This window comes from Nanorana parkeri, unplaced genomic scaffold, assembly GCF_000935625.1.
Source record: "Nanorana parkeri isolate BGI_ZX_2015 unplaced genomic scaffold, ASM93562v1 scaffold179, whole genome shotgun sequence".
NCBI lineage: Eukaryota > Metazoa > Chordata > Amphibia > Anura > Dicroglossidae > Nanorana > Nanorana parkeri.
In genome coordinates, this window is record NW_017306447.1 from 1,906,888 (window position 1) to 1,926,747 (window position 19,860).

General features: G+C 40.8%; 1 protein-coding gene and 1 long non-coding RNA gene across 3 annotated transcripts in view; one reads left to right on the forward strand and one right to left on the reverse strand.

Annotated features, from left to right (window-relative positions):
• The window catches only part of CD74 (CD74 molecule), a 21,095-nt gene extending 3,457 nt beyond the window's left edge, over positions 1-17,638 (reverse strand). Inside the window, exons 1-6 of one of the 2 annotated variants that reach the window (XM_018554948.1) lie at positions 17,428-17,638; positions 5,222-5,403; positions 4,088-4,170; positions 2,799-2,861; positions 1,033-1,128; positions 491-575 (exon numbers count right to left, since the gene is read on the reverse strand). In XM_018554948.1, the coding sequence (XP_018410450.1) occupies positions 491-575; positions 1,033-1,128; positions 2,799-2,861; positions 4,088-4,170; positions 5,222-5,403; positions 17,428-17,507 (589 nt within the window). In that variant the 5' untranslated portion in view covers positions 17,508-17,638. The remainder of the gene's footprint in view (positions 1-490; positions 576-1,032; positions 1,129-2,798; positions 2,862-4,087; positions 4,171-5,221; positions 5,404-17,427) is intronic. The other variant, XM_018554949.1, reaches the window with a different exon arrangement.
• Positions 1-17,662, forward strand: part of LOC108785801 — an 18,152-nt gene extending 490 nt beyond the window's left edge. The window contains exons 2-3 of the long non-coding RNA XR_001941153.1: positions 13,558-13,564; positions 17,579-17,662. This is a non-coding gene — a long non-coding RNA (uncharacterized LOC108785801). The remainder of the gene's footprint in view (positions 1-13,557; positions 13,565-17,578) is intronic.
• Positions 17,663-19,860: the final 2,198 nt, after the last annotated feature.

Here is a 19,860-nt window from a genome sequence, read left to right on the forward strand (position 1 = left end):
TGTTGTAAAATAGGTGTGGGGGGGGGGGGGTGGGGGGGGGGGGCATAGCTGCTACCTTAACTATGGCTCAGTTCTGCATTTTGTTTAGATTTATTCTGAAACTCCAACCATAATTTTTGAAAAAGTCTGGGCAATGGCTAGATCCTCAATCAAGTGACATGTTTTGGTGACAGACAGGACATTGCTTTAAGCTGAACTTCCTGTTTCTCCTCCCTGGAGTACATTTTGTGTTCATTAGGGGGCCAGTAACTGTGTCTGTTTTGAATATGACAACATTTATGTGCTTATTTATGACATTCGTATGTCACGTTATTAGAACTTCTACACAGCCGATTTCATATATCAGCAACAATTCTGTGCGAGCGCTATATGTTTTCAAAAGCTAAAACAAAGACCACACAAGGCTGTAATTGCTGCTGTTTTTGCCTTTCCATGTTGCACCATGGCAGCGAGAAGCCTGTATGCAGTGCCTGATGAATTCCATCTCTACCTGTTGGGGCCGGAGCAGTCTTGGGTGTGTCAGTGTTCTGCACCAGATAGAACAGGTACCACTGCTGCATCCATGCATCAAAAACCTGAAAGAGGGGGAAAAAAGCATAGCTAAGGTCATTATAAAAGGCGTATATTTTTATTGTTATGGAATTGCACAGACAAGTTTTTAATTTTAAAATGCATCTGATTTTTTCAGTTTTGGATAGAGTAAGGAAGGGCTGGTGCCCCTTTCGAGTTATTTTTATTCCTGTGCATCCCATTGGAGAAAATGTCTCATTTCCTGTTGTGTCTATCATTTTGTTATTAGGACAATGATTGCAAAGAAATGATGGGTGCTTTAACCCCCTCACCACTGTATCCAAAATCTAAAAAAAGGCTTTACCATATACTTTTAATTTATGAAAACTATGAACGTAAAACAGTTGCCCCTAGCAACCAATCAGGTTTCACATTTTGAAATCAATAGGTATTGTGGTTGCTCTGAGCAACGGGATAGTTTTTGGTTTTATGGTTTTCTAAGTTCGTATTATAAACACTGACCATCCACTCCTGGTCACTCAGGTTCTTTTTCAGCTTCCTCAGATTGTCCAGGACGGTGCCATTCAGTGATGGGTAAGTTCTCAGGGGATTGGTTCTCTACAAATAAGAAAGGGACATAAAATAATTATAGTTATGCAATGTACAGGGAACACAGAGAATTCATGGTTCTGGAATAGAGATAAGAAGCACATAGAGTGACATTACAGCGAAAAATGTATTACACATCTCTATGTTAAGCTGTACCCCAGGTAGATATCAAAAATAAAAACTTTAATTGCCTTGATACTGACATATACAAAATGGCAAACATTTCAAACCATTTCATGTGTGCCACTGAAAACCAGGTAAGTGTGCAGCACAGAGGAGTGCAAAGAAGTGGGGGGAGGAGGAGTGCAAAGTTGAAAAAAGGGTCAGTTTAGGGGGCAAAGGCAAGAAGGAGGTGGGCTTTGGAGGTGAAAAGGGGGGATGCAGAGGTGATCAAAGGAGGTTTGGGGTGCAAAGGTTAGCAGGGAGGGGGTGGATTTGAATGCAGAGGTTAGTGAAGGGTTCACTGTGAATACCCCTGTTACATTGGTGGTCAGTGTAAATGTTTCTATTACATTGGTGGTAGGTTTAAACATTCCTGTTAAATTGGCCATCAGTGTATATTCCCCCTTACATGGTGGTCAGTGTATATTCCCCCTTACATGGTGGTCAGTGTATATTCCCCCTTACATGGTGGTCAGTGTATATTCCCCCTTACATGGTGGTCAGTGTAGAATTCCCCTTACATTGGTGGTCAGTGTAAATCCCCCCTTACATTGGTGGTCAGTGTAAATCCCCCCTTACATGGTGGTCAGTGTAAATCCCCCCTTACATTGGTGGTCAGTGTAAATCCCCCCTTACATGGTGGTCAATGTAGAATCCCCCCTTACATGGTGGTCAGTGTAGAATTCCCCTTACATTGGTGGTCAGTGTAGAATCCTCCTTACATTGGTGGCCAGTGTACAATTCCCCCTTACATTGGTGGTTAGTGTAGAATCCCCCCTTACATTGGTGGTCAGTGTAGATTTCCCCATTACATTGGTGCTCAGTGTAGAATCCTCCCTTACATTGGTGGTCAGTGTAGAATCCCCCCTTACATTGGTGGTCAGTGTAAATCTCCCCTTACACGGTGGTCATTGTAAATCTCCCCTTACACTGTGGTCAGTGTAAATCTCCCCTTACACGGTGGTCAGTGTAAATCTCCCCTTACACTTTTGTCAAGCTGGGTGTCATCGACAGGGCTACCCATGGCTCAAATTTTGGCTGATTCAGCAGGCATCGGCTAAAATTCAAGCTGTGTTTGACCAGCTTAAAAGTTGTACTTAGCTAAACAAATACTTAAATAATTTTACTAATGAACAAAAGCCTACTTGCTGTATTTCTGTCCTTTTTATGATAAATCTTCCTGTACAAAAAAGTATTTTAAAATTAAATTGTACATTTTGTACCTCTTGTAGAACTACACCAATTTTAGATGAATTCCCCACCGATAATTAAAGTGCATTCTCCACCTACATTGGCTTGCTTGACACAGAGCAGAAAAGGTGTCCCTGTAAATATTTTTAAAATGTTGGCAACTGTGGAATGGATGGGCAAACGCACAAAGTCTATGGCTGCTAACAGCTCTCATATGTATGTATTTCATTCGTGTTCTTTGCTGTTTTGCTGGAGTTCAGTTTTAATAAAAAAATGATTAAGAAGCCAATGTAGACTGTGGCATTAGAACTGACACAGCCACTCACCAGGAGCATGTATTTAACTGCATCTTCAATCTTGTTGCTCCCTTCTGCAATTTCTTCCAGGTTCTGCAAATAAAGAAGTCCATCTGGTAAACCGTGATCATTTTCAGTAAGGTTCCATCAATTTCTTACAACGATTTTAATTCAGGGCTCATCTTGTTACTATTACCTTTATTTAATAAAGAGCGCCAATTGTAGGAATAACCTATAGCAACCAATCAGAATTCATTATACTGAAGTCAGACCAGCACAAGATGGATTCCAAAACATTGCTGGGAAATCTTTACCTAAGAATTGTAACTTTTTATTGAATAAGGCCAAATATCTGATAAATATAGATATATAAAGTGGACCTTTACCCATATCTTTAAAATAACAACAAAGACACCTTTAGAATTCTTTAGTAATGACAATCTACAAACACATACTTCTAGATGATTGCTGGCTTTTTATTCTTTGCATACCTTATTTCTCTTTTCTTCCCCAGTCTCCTGACAGCGGCCATGTTTACTAAGGGCAGATTACTACCTCTCCTATTACTTCCTGGATTTCTAGCACATGTGACTAGACATGTGACCATGCACATCATCTCAGGGGAGGAAAATGCCTTTCCCTGAGATCTCGTGAGAATATGGATGAGATTTCCCAGCAATGCTCTGCTGATGACGAGGCAATCACCGTGTGCATTGTTTTGGCACACTGAAGTCATTTTGCTCTTTCAAAGCAGGAAGTGAATGCTCTGCAAGTGTAAGCATTTCAAAATCACAGCATTTTACACCTGACATGTCTATGTTATTATTAATCATCATAGATAGAGAGATGCATTGGGAGAATTTGATTTTTGAGTGTAAAGGTCTGCTTTAATACTTTCTGTTATAACAAGGCTCTACTGGGCTACGCACTGATTCACTTTGAGAGCTTTTTGGTTCTATAAGTCTCTTCTCTCTATAACCTGTATGGTTATATTTTCTTGCTAACATTACTGTTACTACATCACTATATCATTATATTTATTCTATTATTATTACTGTTACTATATAACTAGTTTCATGGTGACTACATGGCAGCATACAGATGGATGGGAACAGGGCACCAACCATCTGTATCCTGCCATGGATAGGCACCAGGAAAGGTAGGTATATCATTTGCCAGTTTCCTGGTGCCTATATGGCAGGATACAGATGGTTGGTGCTTTGCCCCCCTGTATCTGTACGCTGCCACATATAGGCACCAGGAAAGGAAAAAATGACAGAAAGTAAGCAAACTATTTTAATGTAAGCAGACAAACTTACTGGTGAAGAGCCGTCTGTATCCTTGAATGCCAGAGGAATATTAAATGATGCCATCCTCAGTTTTGGGCGATTTTGGGATTGAGCTGTAGGTGGAAAACACGACGGACATTATTTCATCAGAACACTGCTACGAAAAAGCAACATTCACAACAATTCTTTGACTTGTCCAAATGATGTCAGTTATTTTTCAGGAAACTGTTGTATATATGAAGGAAGTCAGTTTTACAAATATTTTTTTAGATTCATCTTTAAATACCTAATTAATATTTCTTTCATATTTTTAATGATCACAGGCATCACCTAATTTAGTTGAACTGAGTCATTTAGACAGCATATAATAATTTCTCCAGTGCAGTACTACTATGCAAAAAAAAATATTATATTTATCTACACACTGTTTGTTCTGTCAGCTTCCAGTTTCCAGGACTGGAACACATGATACATGTACAGTATATACATAACTATACATATACATAACACGTGATTACATATACAACTAATTCCACCTGCTAGTGAAACTTATTAATGCAAGGTAAACATAAAGATACCATTGTTCTCTAAGAGGACCATTGTATATGCAAGGCAAGATTATCCAGCATGCAGTGTACACAGTAGCAGGGATCTCCAATGGATATTTGCATATTAAAGTGTCTTAAATGGGCTTTCCGGGCCCACTCAATCAGATAGTGTGGGGATTTACGGCTATAAAAGGCTTTTTTTTTAATCCTGAGAACACCAGTAAACTCCCTGTAAAATCCATTGGTTGTCACTAATCTGTGTTCTACGAACACCAATCTAATTATGCACATTCCTGGGCAATCAGAGATACATTATGCAAGGAAATTGTAAAGTCATAATGAGTCTGTAGTTCTACCTTGCTTAAAATGGTTGAAAAAGAAAATGGATTTGTCTTTCTGAAGGAAGCACAGTTGCAATATATGGGATTGCATAAAAAGTTTATTGAATGTAAGTGTTTTTATGGTCTTTGACATAGCATATTATTTCCACTGGTCCGTTGTTATGGGTAACACAGACAGTTGCTGAGGCATTTGCATTTCAGATATGCATCAACAATATAGCTGCTCTGTGGATGACAATGTGTGTATTGTATTCTGCAATGAGAATGCTACATACGTGAACCTGGAAGATTCTTCATCATGTCCTTCAACTTTAATGCAGTTGTGGTCTCTTGCAGATGGCTAATGGTGGACTGCTGCTGAGAGATAAAGTAGACGGATACGGCTTGACCTGCGATAAGCAGAGCTACGAAGATGGACAGTATGGGCATTACTGTCTTTTTGGTACAGGTCACAGTACTGCAAAAAAAAAAGAACAAGAATAATGAACACGATGCATCAGACTAGGAGCAAAAGCCAATAACGTGCAGCAAGTTTCATGGTACTATTCATATCCGGCCTTTTCCCCATAGGCCCATAGAAAGCATCTAATGTGATTAAAAGTATTGTATTCCTTTAGGAGTTAGAATTTAGAGTTTGTGTACTTATAGTACTTATAGCACTTACTAGGGTGCTATGTCCTTATCCTTCCCCCCCCTCCAAGTATTATACTTACCTATCCCTGCTCCGCCATGGTCTTCCCTGTGCGGTCTTCTCGGCATTCCATTGCCTTTTTGTGAAAATCTTTATTGAAGGGGCCTGTTCCGCCTGCATATTCTTGCTACAATCTCTGTTTAATCCTAGCGAGAGTTCCTCCTCTGTCAGGACATGTGGAGCACATACTTATAAGAATACATATCAGAAGAACAATCAAGGCTGGTATCACGAGTTCCTGGCCGCCACAGCAGGTCTCCTTCCAAAGTAAGAAGATTCATTGCTGGACAATTTCGCATGACTCCAGAGACAATGTAAAAAGTCTGATTTACATTTTTTCCACAGTCACTAGAAAACATTTTTTATCCCATATTATTGTGAGTTTGTTTTCATTAAAATAAATCAGCAATAGGGGCTACCTGGCCAGTGCCTATTCACTTCAGGATTGCTTTTGTACGCTAGACCGAGGGCCGGATTAAGGGCAATTGATGCACTAAACACAGCGCACCACTTAGCACTTCCATTGCATAACTAAGAAGTTTTAAAACTAAATAGGTGCTGAAAGTAAAGTAAAAGTTTAGAAATGTATAAAACTTCAGTTTTTTTCCAGGTCAGAAGAAAACTGAATATAATATTTTAATATTAAATAAAAACGTTTTCATTATATTTATTTAACAGATTGGGCATGAATCAAACTCAAGCAACTGACAGGCCTTTTATTTAGAAATGATGAGGGAAATCACTTCTTTAATAAATAATAATCCAAAATAATTATTTTTACTTTGGTGTTAAGTAAAAATGGAATTATTACCCAAGACCCTTTTTATTTAAAAAAAAACTCCCTTTGATGTTATTTTTTTTACCTAAAACCCTTTAAACAAATTATTTACTAAGTCCTTTATATTTATTTACAAATTAAAAAGATTACTTCCAGAAAGTTTTCTTCTAGCCATCTAGAAAATCCTAAAAAAATTTAAAACTAATGCAGCCACCACATCTGAGGAATAGTAAGCTGTAAAATGTGTATTTTTTTGTTTTTAGGTTTAGTTATGCTTTAAAGGAGAACTATGGGGCAACCTTTTTGCCCCATAGTTCTCCTCAGGGTCAAGGGAGGACATATACTAATGTCCTCAGGTGACCCAAAACTCAGTATACAGAGGGCTATTGCCCGCTATATGCTGAGAGCGCAGGGCCGCTTTACAGTCGTGATGTATGACGACAATACTGTTGAGATCCACCCCGCTGGCTGATTGACAGCTGGCTCTGCCTAACTAGAGGCAGAGCCAGCTCTGCCCGCCCCTTCCCGTCTGTTCCTCTAGTCAGCGCTGGAGAAACGGAGAGGGGAGGTGGGAATCCCTGCGGGGAGTGGTGACTGACAGTCACCACTCTCTGCAGGAAGAGGATCGGGAACTCCGCGATCAGTGGTATGTATTCGCTGACTTCACGATCAACGGAGCCGACCTGTGACAGCTTCTTTGTCACAGGTCGGCTTGAATTATGGGGATGAGTGTTTTTCACTTCCACCATAATTCTCCTTTTAATGCGTTTTTTTATTGTGCAGGACTTTAAGAGATCAAGATGTAACCTTACACTGTATCATATTATAGCGTCGTTACATTTTACGCTTGTGATATTTCACTCCTTGCAGATGGATGTTTGTTCTTGAAACTGTATCTTTGTGTTTTGAGATAATGGTGGATAGTCCGTAGCACACATTTTTTTGCATTTCCAAAAGGAGCTTTATGAAACTAACAAAGTGTGGCCTGAGCTCAAAACTGAAGTTAGGCTGCTGAAAGCTAGTCTGACATTTTATTGATTTTCTTTGCACATAAATCACCCAGGCCATACAACAGCCACCTAGACAGCTATAAAGACTAACCACTCCACCAATGCTGGACACACTCAAGTGAAGTCTGTTTTCAGTCAATAGTAAAATAATTTTTAACCAGCATTTGATTAAAACAAACAAATGGATCAAGGCAACTAACCACCAACTGTTCATGGCTTTGACAGAAAATGTTCCCTGTAGGTCGTCTTCATGGTTTTGAATTTTTTCTACGGTTGTCAGTTAATAGAAAGCGGCTGAAATTGTGTAAAAAGAGCTGTTCATGGCCAGCATAGGCTTAATATTTCTGTCCATTTAGAACAGAACTGCTCAACCCCATTGCTATAAGAACACCAATTGTCATTGGATCATTTCTTTGGAACCTATTTATTCTAGGTACCCATAACATGTACTAAAGAGAGGGAAAGGCATATCCAAAGTAAACCAAAAACTGATTGAAGGACCTCATTTGCAATCCTGACCCTCAGATATCAGAGTTTAGGGGTGCATTAAGCCCTTCTCCATGTAAAGTCATGTAAAAGATTAGGTACACCCCATGAAGTTAAGTTGACTTTTACAACATGTTTGAACACCTTAGTTTTTCATTCAAACAGTGCCTACAGACAAAGGTGATAAACACTGCCTGGCCAAAAAAAAAGCGTCACCACCTGGATTTAGCTAAGCAAATAGGTAAGAGACTTCCTTTGGATAATTAGTCTGGGTTCAGCAACAATATGTCCCCAAAAAATGAGGTCAGCTGCCTACCTAAATATACTGAATGACCAGGTTTTTATCCATCATTGGATTTTTTTTCTCCCTTGATGGCACAGTGGGCATATTCCAAGATGGCAATGCCAGGATTCATCTCTCACTGAAAGCAATTCAGGGAGCATGAGACATCCTTTTCACACATGGATTGGCCACCACAGAGTTCAGACCTTAACCCCATTGAGAATCTTTGTGATGTGCTGGTGAAGACTTTACACAGTGGTCCGACTCTCCCATCATCACTATAAGATCTTGGAGAAAAAATAATGCAACTCTGGACTGAAAAAATGTTGTGACATTGCATAAGCTTATCAAAATGATGACACAGCAAATGTGTGTGTTGTAATCAAAGCTAAAGGTGGTCCAACGAAATATTAGAGTGTGTGACCCTATTTTTTTGGCCAGGCAGTGTACCTGAATATAAATAATTTTTATAATTTGAATAAGAAAAATGTATTCATTTATTCAACAAACGTATAAATAGATGTGAAAAAACAATATTGTGCCGAGCTAATAATCATACATATCTAATAAATTGAAACATATATAAATGAGTCACATATATGAGCCTTCAAACAAATGAGGCATAAGAAATATCTACACACATACAAAAAAGCAATATAGGCAAAAAAAGTCCCAAGGAAAAAACAAACGCAAACAATGGTGATTGTGCAAAAAATTCCTCAGATGATTCGCAGCCAGTGTGCATATAACTCTCAGGTAAGGATAATCACACAATGCAGGCAGACCTTCACCTCCACCCAGTGAGTGATGATAACAAGTGAATGCTCACCTGGGGAGGTAGACCCACAGAGCTAGGTCAAATGCACTTTTTCCCTTCTTAATGGGGGAGGGAAGCCCATGCACAGAAAAAGGCGATAAGGTCTCCTCAGATCACAGGTACCAGTATAAATCCAGGTGGAAAGAGAAAAAGGACAAGGACATAGTGCGTAACGTCCAATAAAATGCAATTTATTATATAAAAAATGCGTACTCACAATGGTGTAAACAGTACAGGCATTGGGTATTGCTGGATCATACCAGCAGGACAAATGGCAGCAAAGTGATAAGAAAACTGTTCGTCCGGCTGAGCCGGACGAAGCCGGAGAGTTATATGCACACTGGCTGCGAATCATCTGAGGAATTTTTTGCACAATCACCATTGTTTGCGTTTGTTTTTTCCTTGGGACTTTTTTTGCCTATATTGCTTTTTTGTATGTGTGTAGATATTTCTTATGCCTCATTTGTTTGAAGGCTCATATATGTGACTCATTTATATATGTTTCAATTTATTAGATATGTATGATTATTAGCTCGGCACAATATTGTTTTTTCACATTTTACAGATATTTAGTTATATCCTTAGTGCTTGGTAGCTCATATTTCCACATTACACTTACTGGCGCTGATCACCTTTATTGTTTAGTTTTAGTATAAATAGATGTAATGTGGAAATTACTTGAAGGCATTTTGTTTAACTACCCACTAGTCTATAACATTGAAATTTTTGACTACTTCTCCATGAAAAATCCCCTAAGTTGCAAGATGTTTGTGGGTTTCCTTGCATGAATCATGGCCATTTTAAAATTCCCCTACAACATTTCAGTGGGAATCAAATCAGGGCGTTAACAACGGTTGTCCATAACTCTCTATTTCTTCTTTTTGAGTCATTCCAAGGTAGATTTGCTAGTGTACTTTGGATCACTATCGTGTTGAAAGACTCAGTTCAAGTTCAACTTTTGGACAGATAGTCTCACATTCCGATTGAGCACATATAATGCAGAGTGATTACAGTAGTTGACTCAAGGACTGCACGCTGCCCAGGCTCTGAAGCAGCAAAACATTTTCACCACCATGCTTTACAGTTGTTTTTAAGTTCTTCAACTGAAATACTGAAACTGATTTGGTAAAGGGAAATGGCTTGTTCACTTTGAAAGTGAATTTTCTCTTAGCTGAATAAAATTCTCTTTGCAAAGAATGCCCAATCGTGTGCAAGGAAAAAAAATTATGTATTTTTGCTTGCGCGTGATTGGATAAAATAATTCAGCAGGGCTTCACCTTATTCACTAAGCTAAAGGAAAATTCCTTTGCAAAGTAATGACCCTTTTTGCCTTTAGTATATAAACCTTATTGTCTTCAATTCGTGAAAACATAACCAAACAACCAAACAATGTATCTTGGGTTGATCATTCTTCAGTAGAGATGGGCTGCCGATTCCAGTCGAGCGTAAGTTCGAATCGAACACTGCCTGTTCGTGCGTTCGCCAAACACCTAACTTTTGGGGTCGTTCGCAGTCTGGTCGACCGCACAATGTCCCACAAGGCAAAGCACCCTTGGAAGCCCTAATTGGTTAAAGGCTGCGGTCAGGTGCAAGACTTTGCCCAATCAGGGCTCAGTATTGAGTTAGATGACGGCAAACTACACAATTGGGCGGAACTAGCTGTCAAAATGCCATTATGCGGCGGGAGTCGGCGAGGAGAGGACGGGACGGCAGTCGTCGTTTTGTTCTTTTATTATTATTATTTCTATTTATTTTTTATTGTTTTATTTTTTATTCCGTCGTCGTGGACAATGCTGGACATCGTGATTGAGCATGGATTACGTCGGTAGATCCATATTTGGGGGTTTAAAAAAAAAAAAGGAAGTTTTTCTTTTCAAATAAAGGATTTTTGATTAAAGTCTGGTGTTTTTATTGAATCTATTTTTGAATACTTTAGTGAATGGGTAGGGGTAAAAGTACCCCTTACTTATTCACAAGGGGGAGGGCATCTGAGTGCCCCCTTAATTAAAGGGGTACCCTGATGCAAATAAGCCCCCTGCCTGCAGACCCCCACAACCACCGGGTCAGGGTTGTGGGGACGAGGCCCTTGACCCCATTGGCACGAGGACAAGGTGCTTTTCCATGGGCGACCCTGGAAAAGCACCCTCGCAGTGCCGAGGGCATGTGGCCTGGTGTGGGAGGGAGGGGGGCGCTCGCTCGCCCCCCCCCCCTTTCCGGCCCTGCCAGGCCTATGCTCGGACCAAGGGTCTGGTATGGAATTTTAGGGGGAACCCTATGTTTTTTCACTTTTGGAATTCCGACCAGACCTTAAGGGCCTGGTATGACTTTGAGGGGGAACCCCACACACTTTTTTTACATGGGGTCCCTCCTCAATATTCCTACCAGACCTTAAGGGACTGGTATGACTTTGAGGGGGAACCCTACACTTTAAAAAAAAAAATGTTTAAATGGTCCCTCCTAACATTACTACCAGACGTAAAGGGGAGGGGGAACTGCACACGTTAAGAGTAAAAAAAAGAATTTATTTTTTTCTTTAGAAATGTCAGTTTTGCTGCAGCAGGTTCTATACATCCTACAGATCCGCCACTTCACAGGCAGTTTATGGGGACCCCCCCCCCAGGCATGATATTTGAAGGAATTTTTTATTTTTATTCTTACCCTTTAACCTTCCTGGCGGTATGATTTTTTATTTTTTTCATGTCATTTCTCTGTCTATTTTGTTGTTTTTTGAATTTTTTTCGTCTTTGCCGTTTTTTTTTTTTAATACCCCGCCGATTCCGCCCCCCTGCGGCGCATACGCTCGCAAGCGACGGAACCCGGAAGACGAAAGCCGGCATCGGCCATAGAACACAGCGCGGCTCGAGGGACAAGGTAAGTAAATGCTGTGCGGCTTTCCCGAGTGTAGCTTGGGGTTACCATTTATGGTATGGAAAAGTAACCCCGAGCTACACTCGGGAATACTGCCAGGGAGGTTAAGTGATGTTAAAATCACTGCTCCTTTAAAAATGTTTTTTGTTTTTTTTTTCATTGATTCCTGTCCTCTAGGGCAGTATCCGGACCCCCATACACCTTTTATGGCCAATAACTTGCATATAAGCACTCTTAAAGCGGACATTTGTTTCCGAACGTTCGACCCCTATTGATTTGCATTAGGTTCGAGTTCGTATTCAAACTGATCGGCCGTTTGAATATTCGAATACGAACCGAACACTGGGGTGTTGGGCCCATCACTAGTCTTCAGTACATTGACCAGTACAAGACCAGAAGGCCTTGTCTCAAATCCCTTGCTGGAAATCCCTTGCTGGACTCACAGGCATCCCGCAACTTTCTCTCTGAGGGATTTAGAGAGCTCTATTGATCTTGCATAATGACACCATACACGTCAATAACAAAGAGACCACTAGACCCTAGAAGTCTGAAGGTTTAAATAAGTCAGGCTCCACCTGCATTCTCAATATTATTATTATACAGGATTTATATAGCGACAACAGTTTGTGCAGCTCTTTACAATATAAGGAAGACATTACAATACAATTCCAGTTTCTAGTCATTGCCACTTAACATGAAATACCGGATTCTAGTTTCATGGATTTAAAATGGTGGTAAATGTAGGGTGTACTTACTTTCTTAATATGACAAATCTGCATTTTTTAATTTTCATTTAGAAAATCATTACACCAAGTACATTTTTGGTGTCATTTGTTCAAGTATACTGCCTTTATCTGTAAGCACTATTTGAATCAAGAACCTATGTTTGCCTGTTTAAATATGTTAAAATTTCCATGGGGTGTACTTACTTTTTCACACATCTGTATGTACAAAGGTGATATAAAATAGATCTTGGCAACCTATTTCAAGGGACAGATATTGACGGGACAGTTCTGAAATCCTTATTTAAATGCTATTGTTCCATCTGAGCTGGCATTGAAGTTGTATGCCCACGCTTCACTTCTTCCTACCCAGTTATCTCAACATATAACGCACTTTTATAGAGCATCCAGCCAAGTTATTCCTAAGGGCTGAATAGACCTCCTGCTTTCCAGTTCCCTCGTCAACTCCTCCCATGCTCGCCTCCAGGACTTCACTAGAGTTTCTACCATCCTCTGGAACTCCTTACCCCAACCTGTCAGTCTATCTCCCACTCTGACTGCCTTTAGGCGATCCCTTAAGACTCCTCTTAATGATCTCCTACAACCTATGCTTTGGGTGTCTGCATACTCAAGCCTTTTATATTATTCATCTGTCTTGACAGCAGCTCTTGCCCATTTGGCAGGGTGAGGTCTTCTTGCTCAGTAATGGAGAGGCAAAAAGACTCAATAAGGCCTTCAGACTTTTTCCCAAACCTCCAAATAGAAAATCCATTGTGATACATTCTCACTGGTTGCTGTGGGCACTGAATTGTGCACTTTGCTCCCCGGCTCCCTATGTGTCGATGAGTTTCAGTCATAATTCTCTTTTTTTTTCCGTTTCCCAACTATAGAACAAAAAGTCAGCAGACTTTTTACAAATGCCAACTAGATGCTTACTTAGTGACTTCTTGAGCGAGGGCTGAGGTGTCAACATTGCTGCATTTTTCAAAATATGTTTTAAATATGTAAAGTATGCTAAGATAGCCGCACTTCAAGGGTCTTCACCAGGATCTCTATGACTAAGCCGTAATGGTGAAACGTGTAAAAGATTAAAGGAGAACTATGGGGTCAGGGCTTTTCCCCATAGTTCTCCTATGGGTAACTGGAGGACACAAACTAGCGTCCTCCCGTCACCCTAAGCTCAGTATACCGCGAGCTACAGCTTGCGGTATACTGAGACGCCGCAGCTGAAACGAATCCCGACAATTATATCTGGATCCACCCAGCTGCGTGAGTGACAGCTGGCTCTGCCTATCTAGTACCCGCTCCCTCCCCCGTCTGTTCCGCCAGTCAGCGCTGGAGGATCAGACAGGGGAGGGGGGAATCCAGTCCCTCCCTTGTCACGGCTCTCTGCAGTGACAGGATCGAGAAGTGAGCGAGCTCCGGTATGTGTTCGCTAACTTCCCGATCTACTGAGCCGACCTGTGACAGTTTCCTTGTCACAGGTCGGCTATAACTATGAGAATGAGTGAAAATCACTCACCTCATAGTTCTCTTTTAAGCGTTCCTGGGGATTTCCACTATGTGTATTTGCTATCAACAAGATTCTTTTATCCTGGTGAAGACTCTTGGAGCGCGGCTATCTTTGGATGTGTTCATTGGAGGCGAAGACGCGCCTGTTTGCCTGCACCTGAGACACGGTTGTGATGTGAGGTGGAAAAGTTGGTTAAGCTAAAGGATCCATCTTGATATTCGAGACTCCCTCTTGTTATAGATAAGTCCCAAGGTTTGTAGAAAGCAACAGGTTTTTTTTAGCAAGGTTTGCAAGGACATATTTCTGCAGACTCTGCAACATATATGATTAATTTCAGTCTGCTGGTTACAGGCATTTTTTGATTTCGTTTATTGGCAGCATCTGTGTGTGGGGAGCTGATAAGGGGACCAATACTCCCAAAATATGGTATAATGACAGACACCAGACCAAGTTGGCACACAATGAAAGATGAATCCTTCAATTACTGTTATGCAAGTATGGGAGATACCCTGTGGCCTGAGAGAGTTAACCGTTTCAAAGCTGTGATAAATAATCAAATATTATTGGATGATTTGTATTTCCATGCCGGCCCAATGTGGGATGCCACTGGGATGTGACTCATGAATTATGCTAATGTGCCTTTGCTTAAAAATGAATGTTAGTCCTCTTTTTGGGTGTAGTACGCTGGCTATCGTGCTGCCCCACATATGTTGAATAAATCTTAATCATGTCAAGGACACAAATCTCTGTTCCTGGTCTGGTATTCCTGCCAGGACAGATGTGAGCTGGCATAAGAGTTTGAGCGATGTTTTGCTGTGAATTATGTAAAATATGCTACTAAGCTACGGACTGGATCCACCATTAGCAACACCAAAACACTGGCAAAGAATACTGTTGCCAGGATCCCAAAATGCAACCAGTAGCCCCCTGTTTTCCCTGTAGTGCCATTTCTCCTGTGTGTGTTGTATATCTATAGTACGGTTTTGTTACCTATTGTTTACGAGAACAAACAACACTGGGGGGAACTTATCATAACTGGAGCAGTTGTCTATAGTAACCAATCAGATTCTATTTTCAATTTGTTCATATAAGCATTGAAAATGAAAAAATCTGATTGGTTGCTATGGGCAACTGCTCAAGATTCTGCCTGCTCCAGTCTTGATAAATTCCCCTTAATGTGTTCTTTTACAGGGGCTGCAGGTTGCATTTTGTGCTCCTAGCGATGGGGTCACTTTATGTGAATGTTATTTGTATATACATTATCTACATAACTACATTCCCTGGCCCTATCAATTCACTCAGAATCTTTATACAATTTGGAAATCTCATTGGACTTAAGATAAGGATCCATATCGGGAATTGAGCATAAAACGATCCAGGGAAGCCATTACGGCTTGTTTTGCTCAACTGCCAAATGAAACTTCTGGAACTGTATGACATCACCAGTTGCCAGGGAGAAGCATTTCACAACTTGTACTTTTGCAGACGCTCATGCAGAAGAAATTTCCCTTTTCTGCTTATGCTCTGCTTTTCTTTTCCAAAATAATACCATTACCATATTTACAGAATTCCAGGCAAAACTTAGGAATAAATAAAGTGAAAACTTCAGTTGTCAAATGTGACACCAAACTCGACTGATCTTTAACCTCATTGATCTATTGCTTATAACTATAAAATGGGGTCCAAATCTGGGACAGTTGCCCATAGTAACCAATCAGATTCTCTTTTCTGCCCAGTTAACATTTAAAAATGAAACATAGAGGCTGATTGGTTACTATGGGCAACTGCTCCAGATTCTGAATGCTCCAGTTTTGATAAAGTCCCTTCAAAGTGTTCTATAAACAGCTTATAATGGCTGTTCTTACAATGCAATTACTTTCACTGACGTCTAACAAGTGTTTGTGTGAGAGAAGCAAAATAGATTATCTGAAAGATTGACAATTTGAATTGAAGAGACAGAGATAGGAGAAAGAGAAAGAAAGAGAAAATACACAGAAACAGACAGAGAGGTACACAGAGACAGACCGAGAGAGACATGCAGACAGAGAGAAAGAGAGATATGCAGAGAGAAAGAGAGCGATACACAAAGACAGGCAGAAAGAAATAAAGAGAGAGATACGCAGAGACAGGCAGAGAGAGAGAGAAGTATGCAGAGACAAAGAGAGAGAGAGAGATATGCCGAGACAGACAGAGAAAAGAGAGATATGCAGACAGAGAGAAAGAGAGAGGTACACAGAGACCGGCAGAGAGAAAGAAAGAAAGAGATATGCAGAGACAGAGAGATATGCAGAGAAAGACAGAAAGAAAGTGAGGTATGCAGAGACTAGGGCTGCAGCTAACGATTATTTTCATAATCGATTAGTAAGAAAGAGAGAGATACGCAGAGACAGGCAGCGAGGAAGTGAGACAGGCAAAGACAGACAGAAAAGAAAGAGAGAGAGGTACGCAGAGACAGACAGAGAGAGAGAGGTACGAAGAGACAGACAGAGAGAGAGGTACACAGAGACAGACAGAGAGAGAGGTACGCAGAGACAGACAGAGAGAGAGAGGTACGAAGAGACAGAGAGAGAGGTACAAAGAGACACAGAGAGAGAGAGGTACGCAGAGAGAGAGGTACGAAGAGACAGACAGAGAGAGAGGTACGAAGAGACAGACAGAGAGAGAGAGGTACGCAGAGACAGACAGAGATAGATGTATGCAGACAGAGAGAAATAGATACGGACAGATACAGATAATGGAGACAGAGAAAAACAGGGATTACACAGACAGAGATGGAGAAATGTCGAGAGGCACAAAGACAAATTACTATAGTCAGATAAAAAGAGAACCTGCCACAGTTTCTAATATTCCTTCCCTCGGCCTATTAGATGTCCTCACCAAACCGCTGAACTGCTTTTCCTGAACGACTTTCCGACTAATTATCAAACAGACGCAGGAGATCATTTAGAACGTTTGATTTCATCTGTTCAATTCGATTTCTTTTTTTGTGTCTATTTAAAAGTTTTTACTTTTTTCAAAGTCCATAAATACTTTGTGACATTTCTCTTTCTATTTCCATGTTTGCTGCGTACATATGCAGAACACCCACCAAGGACTTGTCTATTCTATGACAAGCATGCATCATTTCTATGAGCCCTCTCACATACGCAGTGTGAATAGTTTTTAGTAGGTTGGAATCCCAGAGATTCCCCCGGGTGGGATACTTATTGTACCTGATGCTCGAGATTTTTAATGATTGGGTAATTGTTCGGTAGTTACTGCAATGCAATGGTTATAGAAGCACAAAGATCAGGTTTATAGGGTGGATCGGTACCGTGATTGTCTCTCCCCAGTTTCCACCACGCTCTCTTCCGGAATCCCATTCTGGACCAGGTTCTGGGTCTCGTCTGCCATCGCTGAGTTGTAGTCTGCACACCTGGGACGGTGACCGCTCTCTGGATCTTTGCTGCTGTTGCTTCTCTAAGACCAAAGCCAAATGCTGCACTGGGCTGGCTTGCAGCTGCAATATAGACTAAAGAAACCACACTGAGAAGTGAAAGTGATATTTTTATCCCAACTCAGCATTGGAAATACCCTGAACCTGGGCAGAGCTTGGCCTGTCTGTGCGGAGAATCCCGCCATCCTATTGGCTGCTGGACAGCATCACTTGTAGTCAAGTAGACGTCTTTCTGTGTGTTAGCTTTCCTGATATGTATAATGTATTGTACATTTCTCAATGAAATCACTCGTCTCAGTAATACTGTACTTTACAAAGTGTTGCAAAAATATTTACATACAGTATTTGTACTTCCTGTAAATGTTTTGGTACTATAACATTTTATTGTTTTCATTTAATTAAAGTGTATGTCCAAACTATTTTTTTTCCGTTTTGTATGAGGAAGGTTTAGAACTAGGGATGCACCGATACCAGTTCAGATACCAGTGCCGATACTTGGCATTTTATGAGAACTACCAGGGTTGCAGCGGTTGCAGCTGGGACCTCGCTCTGGTACTCCACCACTGTTCCGAAATCATTAGTCTGGGTTGTTTTAGAAAAACTGTCACATGACAATAAACAAAAATGTATCAGTACTAGTATCTATGAGGACTTGGACAAGTATCAGTACTTGTACTTGGAAAAATGGTCTCAGTGTATCCCTTATATATATTTATAAAATCATACAATAAAACAGGGATGTACAAATCCCAGGAGCTCCGTGTGCTCCTTACAAATGACAGCTGCCTCCTAACGTTTGAATTTTTCTCTAGTCTAGTCCTGGAGCTGGAAAAGTATCTGTGCATTTACTTGTACCGAGTACTGTACTCGGTATCGGTGCATCCCTAGTTAGAACCCTTGTTAGCTTTTCAATCAATACTTTTTTTTTGCCTTTAAGCAAAATACAAGATCATATAAACATAAGTGCACCATGCAGCCCAGTAGCCAGGTCTCAAGGTGTTCAGGGTGAGAGGACGTGAAGGATAATCTGCAATGGGGGACACAGAGAGCAAGAAATAGCTAACAGGAGGTCTAGCTTTCCCCTACTCTACTTTTTTTTTTTAAAAAGTGTTTTTTATTTTTGATTGTGCTGTTGTGGGAGATGTACCCTCACTTCCTGCCTGGTGAAATTGTTGTCACCAGGACAGGAAGTTAGAGGAAATCTTTGTAATGGAGCCCTGGTAAGCAGTAAAAACCCAACAGGAGTTTTAACCCTTCATTGGCTGGATATACACTTTACACAATGTTCATTTACCAGATTCCTGTCTTTTTCTAAAGAGAGCTGACCATGGACATTAGATATCAGTCAGAAGAAATGGGTATTTTTAGTTGAAAGCTTGTTCCTTTAAAACTGACCACACCCGTTACTATGGGGCTGATTTATAAAGCTGGGCAAATGCCGTTGATATGGCACTACCTACACTAGACGGCGCAAATTCCTATGTTCCACGGCTCCATCTAGTGGTGGTAGTGCCAGCTATACACTGGGCTGAAGATTTATAAATCAGCCCCTTTGTGATTGTACAATCTCCTTTTGATCTACCAACAGCTATGTACTGCAAGGGCCAGCCTGACTTGATACTAATTGAATCGAATGTTTAGAAAGATCCTCCTATCACTTTTGGAAAATGTAAAGCTGGCCACACGTGTAGTGATATGATCATTCAATTGATGTTGGGATGCAACTAAAATGATCAAATTAAATAGGAATCACAATCCACAGACCCTTCATTAGCTTGATTTAGTGAGCTTTCGATTGATTTTGACGCCAGCAAGTCAAATGTTATTGATTGATTGATCAAATGAGTATCTACATGTGTGTCTGACAACCAATCATAATACAGATCAAATAAATGATCGTTTTCATAAGATCTTTTCGGATAAATCTTAATTTCAATCAGTACCATATACTGTATGTTGTATTAAAGCTAGAGAGAAGCTTTTTGCAGAAGTTTTCTGCACAGTGGTGGATCCCTGGGGAGGGGAGGGGGGGGGGGGGACCAGATTGCCGACAAGGCCACGGCGGGGAGCAGAGGGGCGGCACAGTTTTGAAGTCTCTCGACGCCCGGAACATGCAATTTGTTTTCTACATTTAGCCCTGCTTTGCACAATGAGGGCTAAATGTACAGCGGGGGAAACCACTTGTTTCTTTACAAGTGATCTTGGCAATGCCGCCAAGATCACTTGTAATTAGACTGCAGGCTGTTTGTCCTCCCCCTGCCGCCCCTCCCCTGCCCCTACCTCTCTGCATGCTGGATCTGGCTTCCTGGC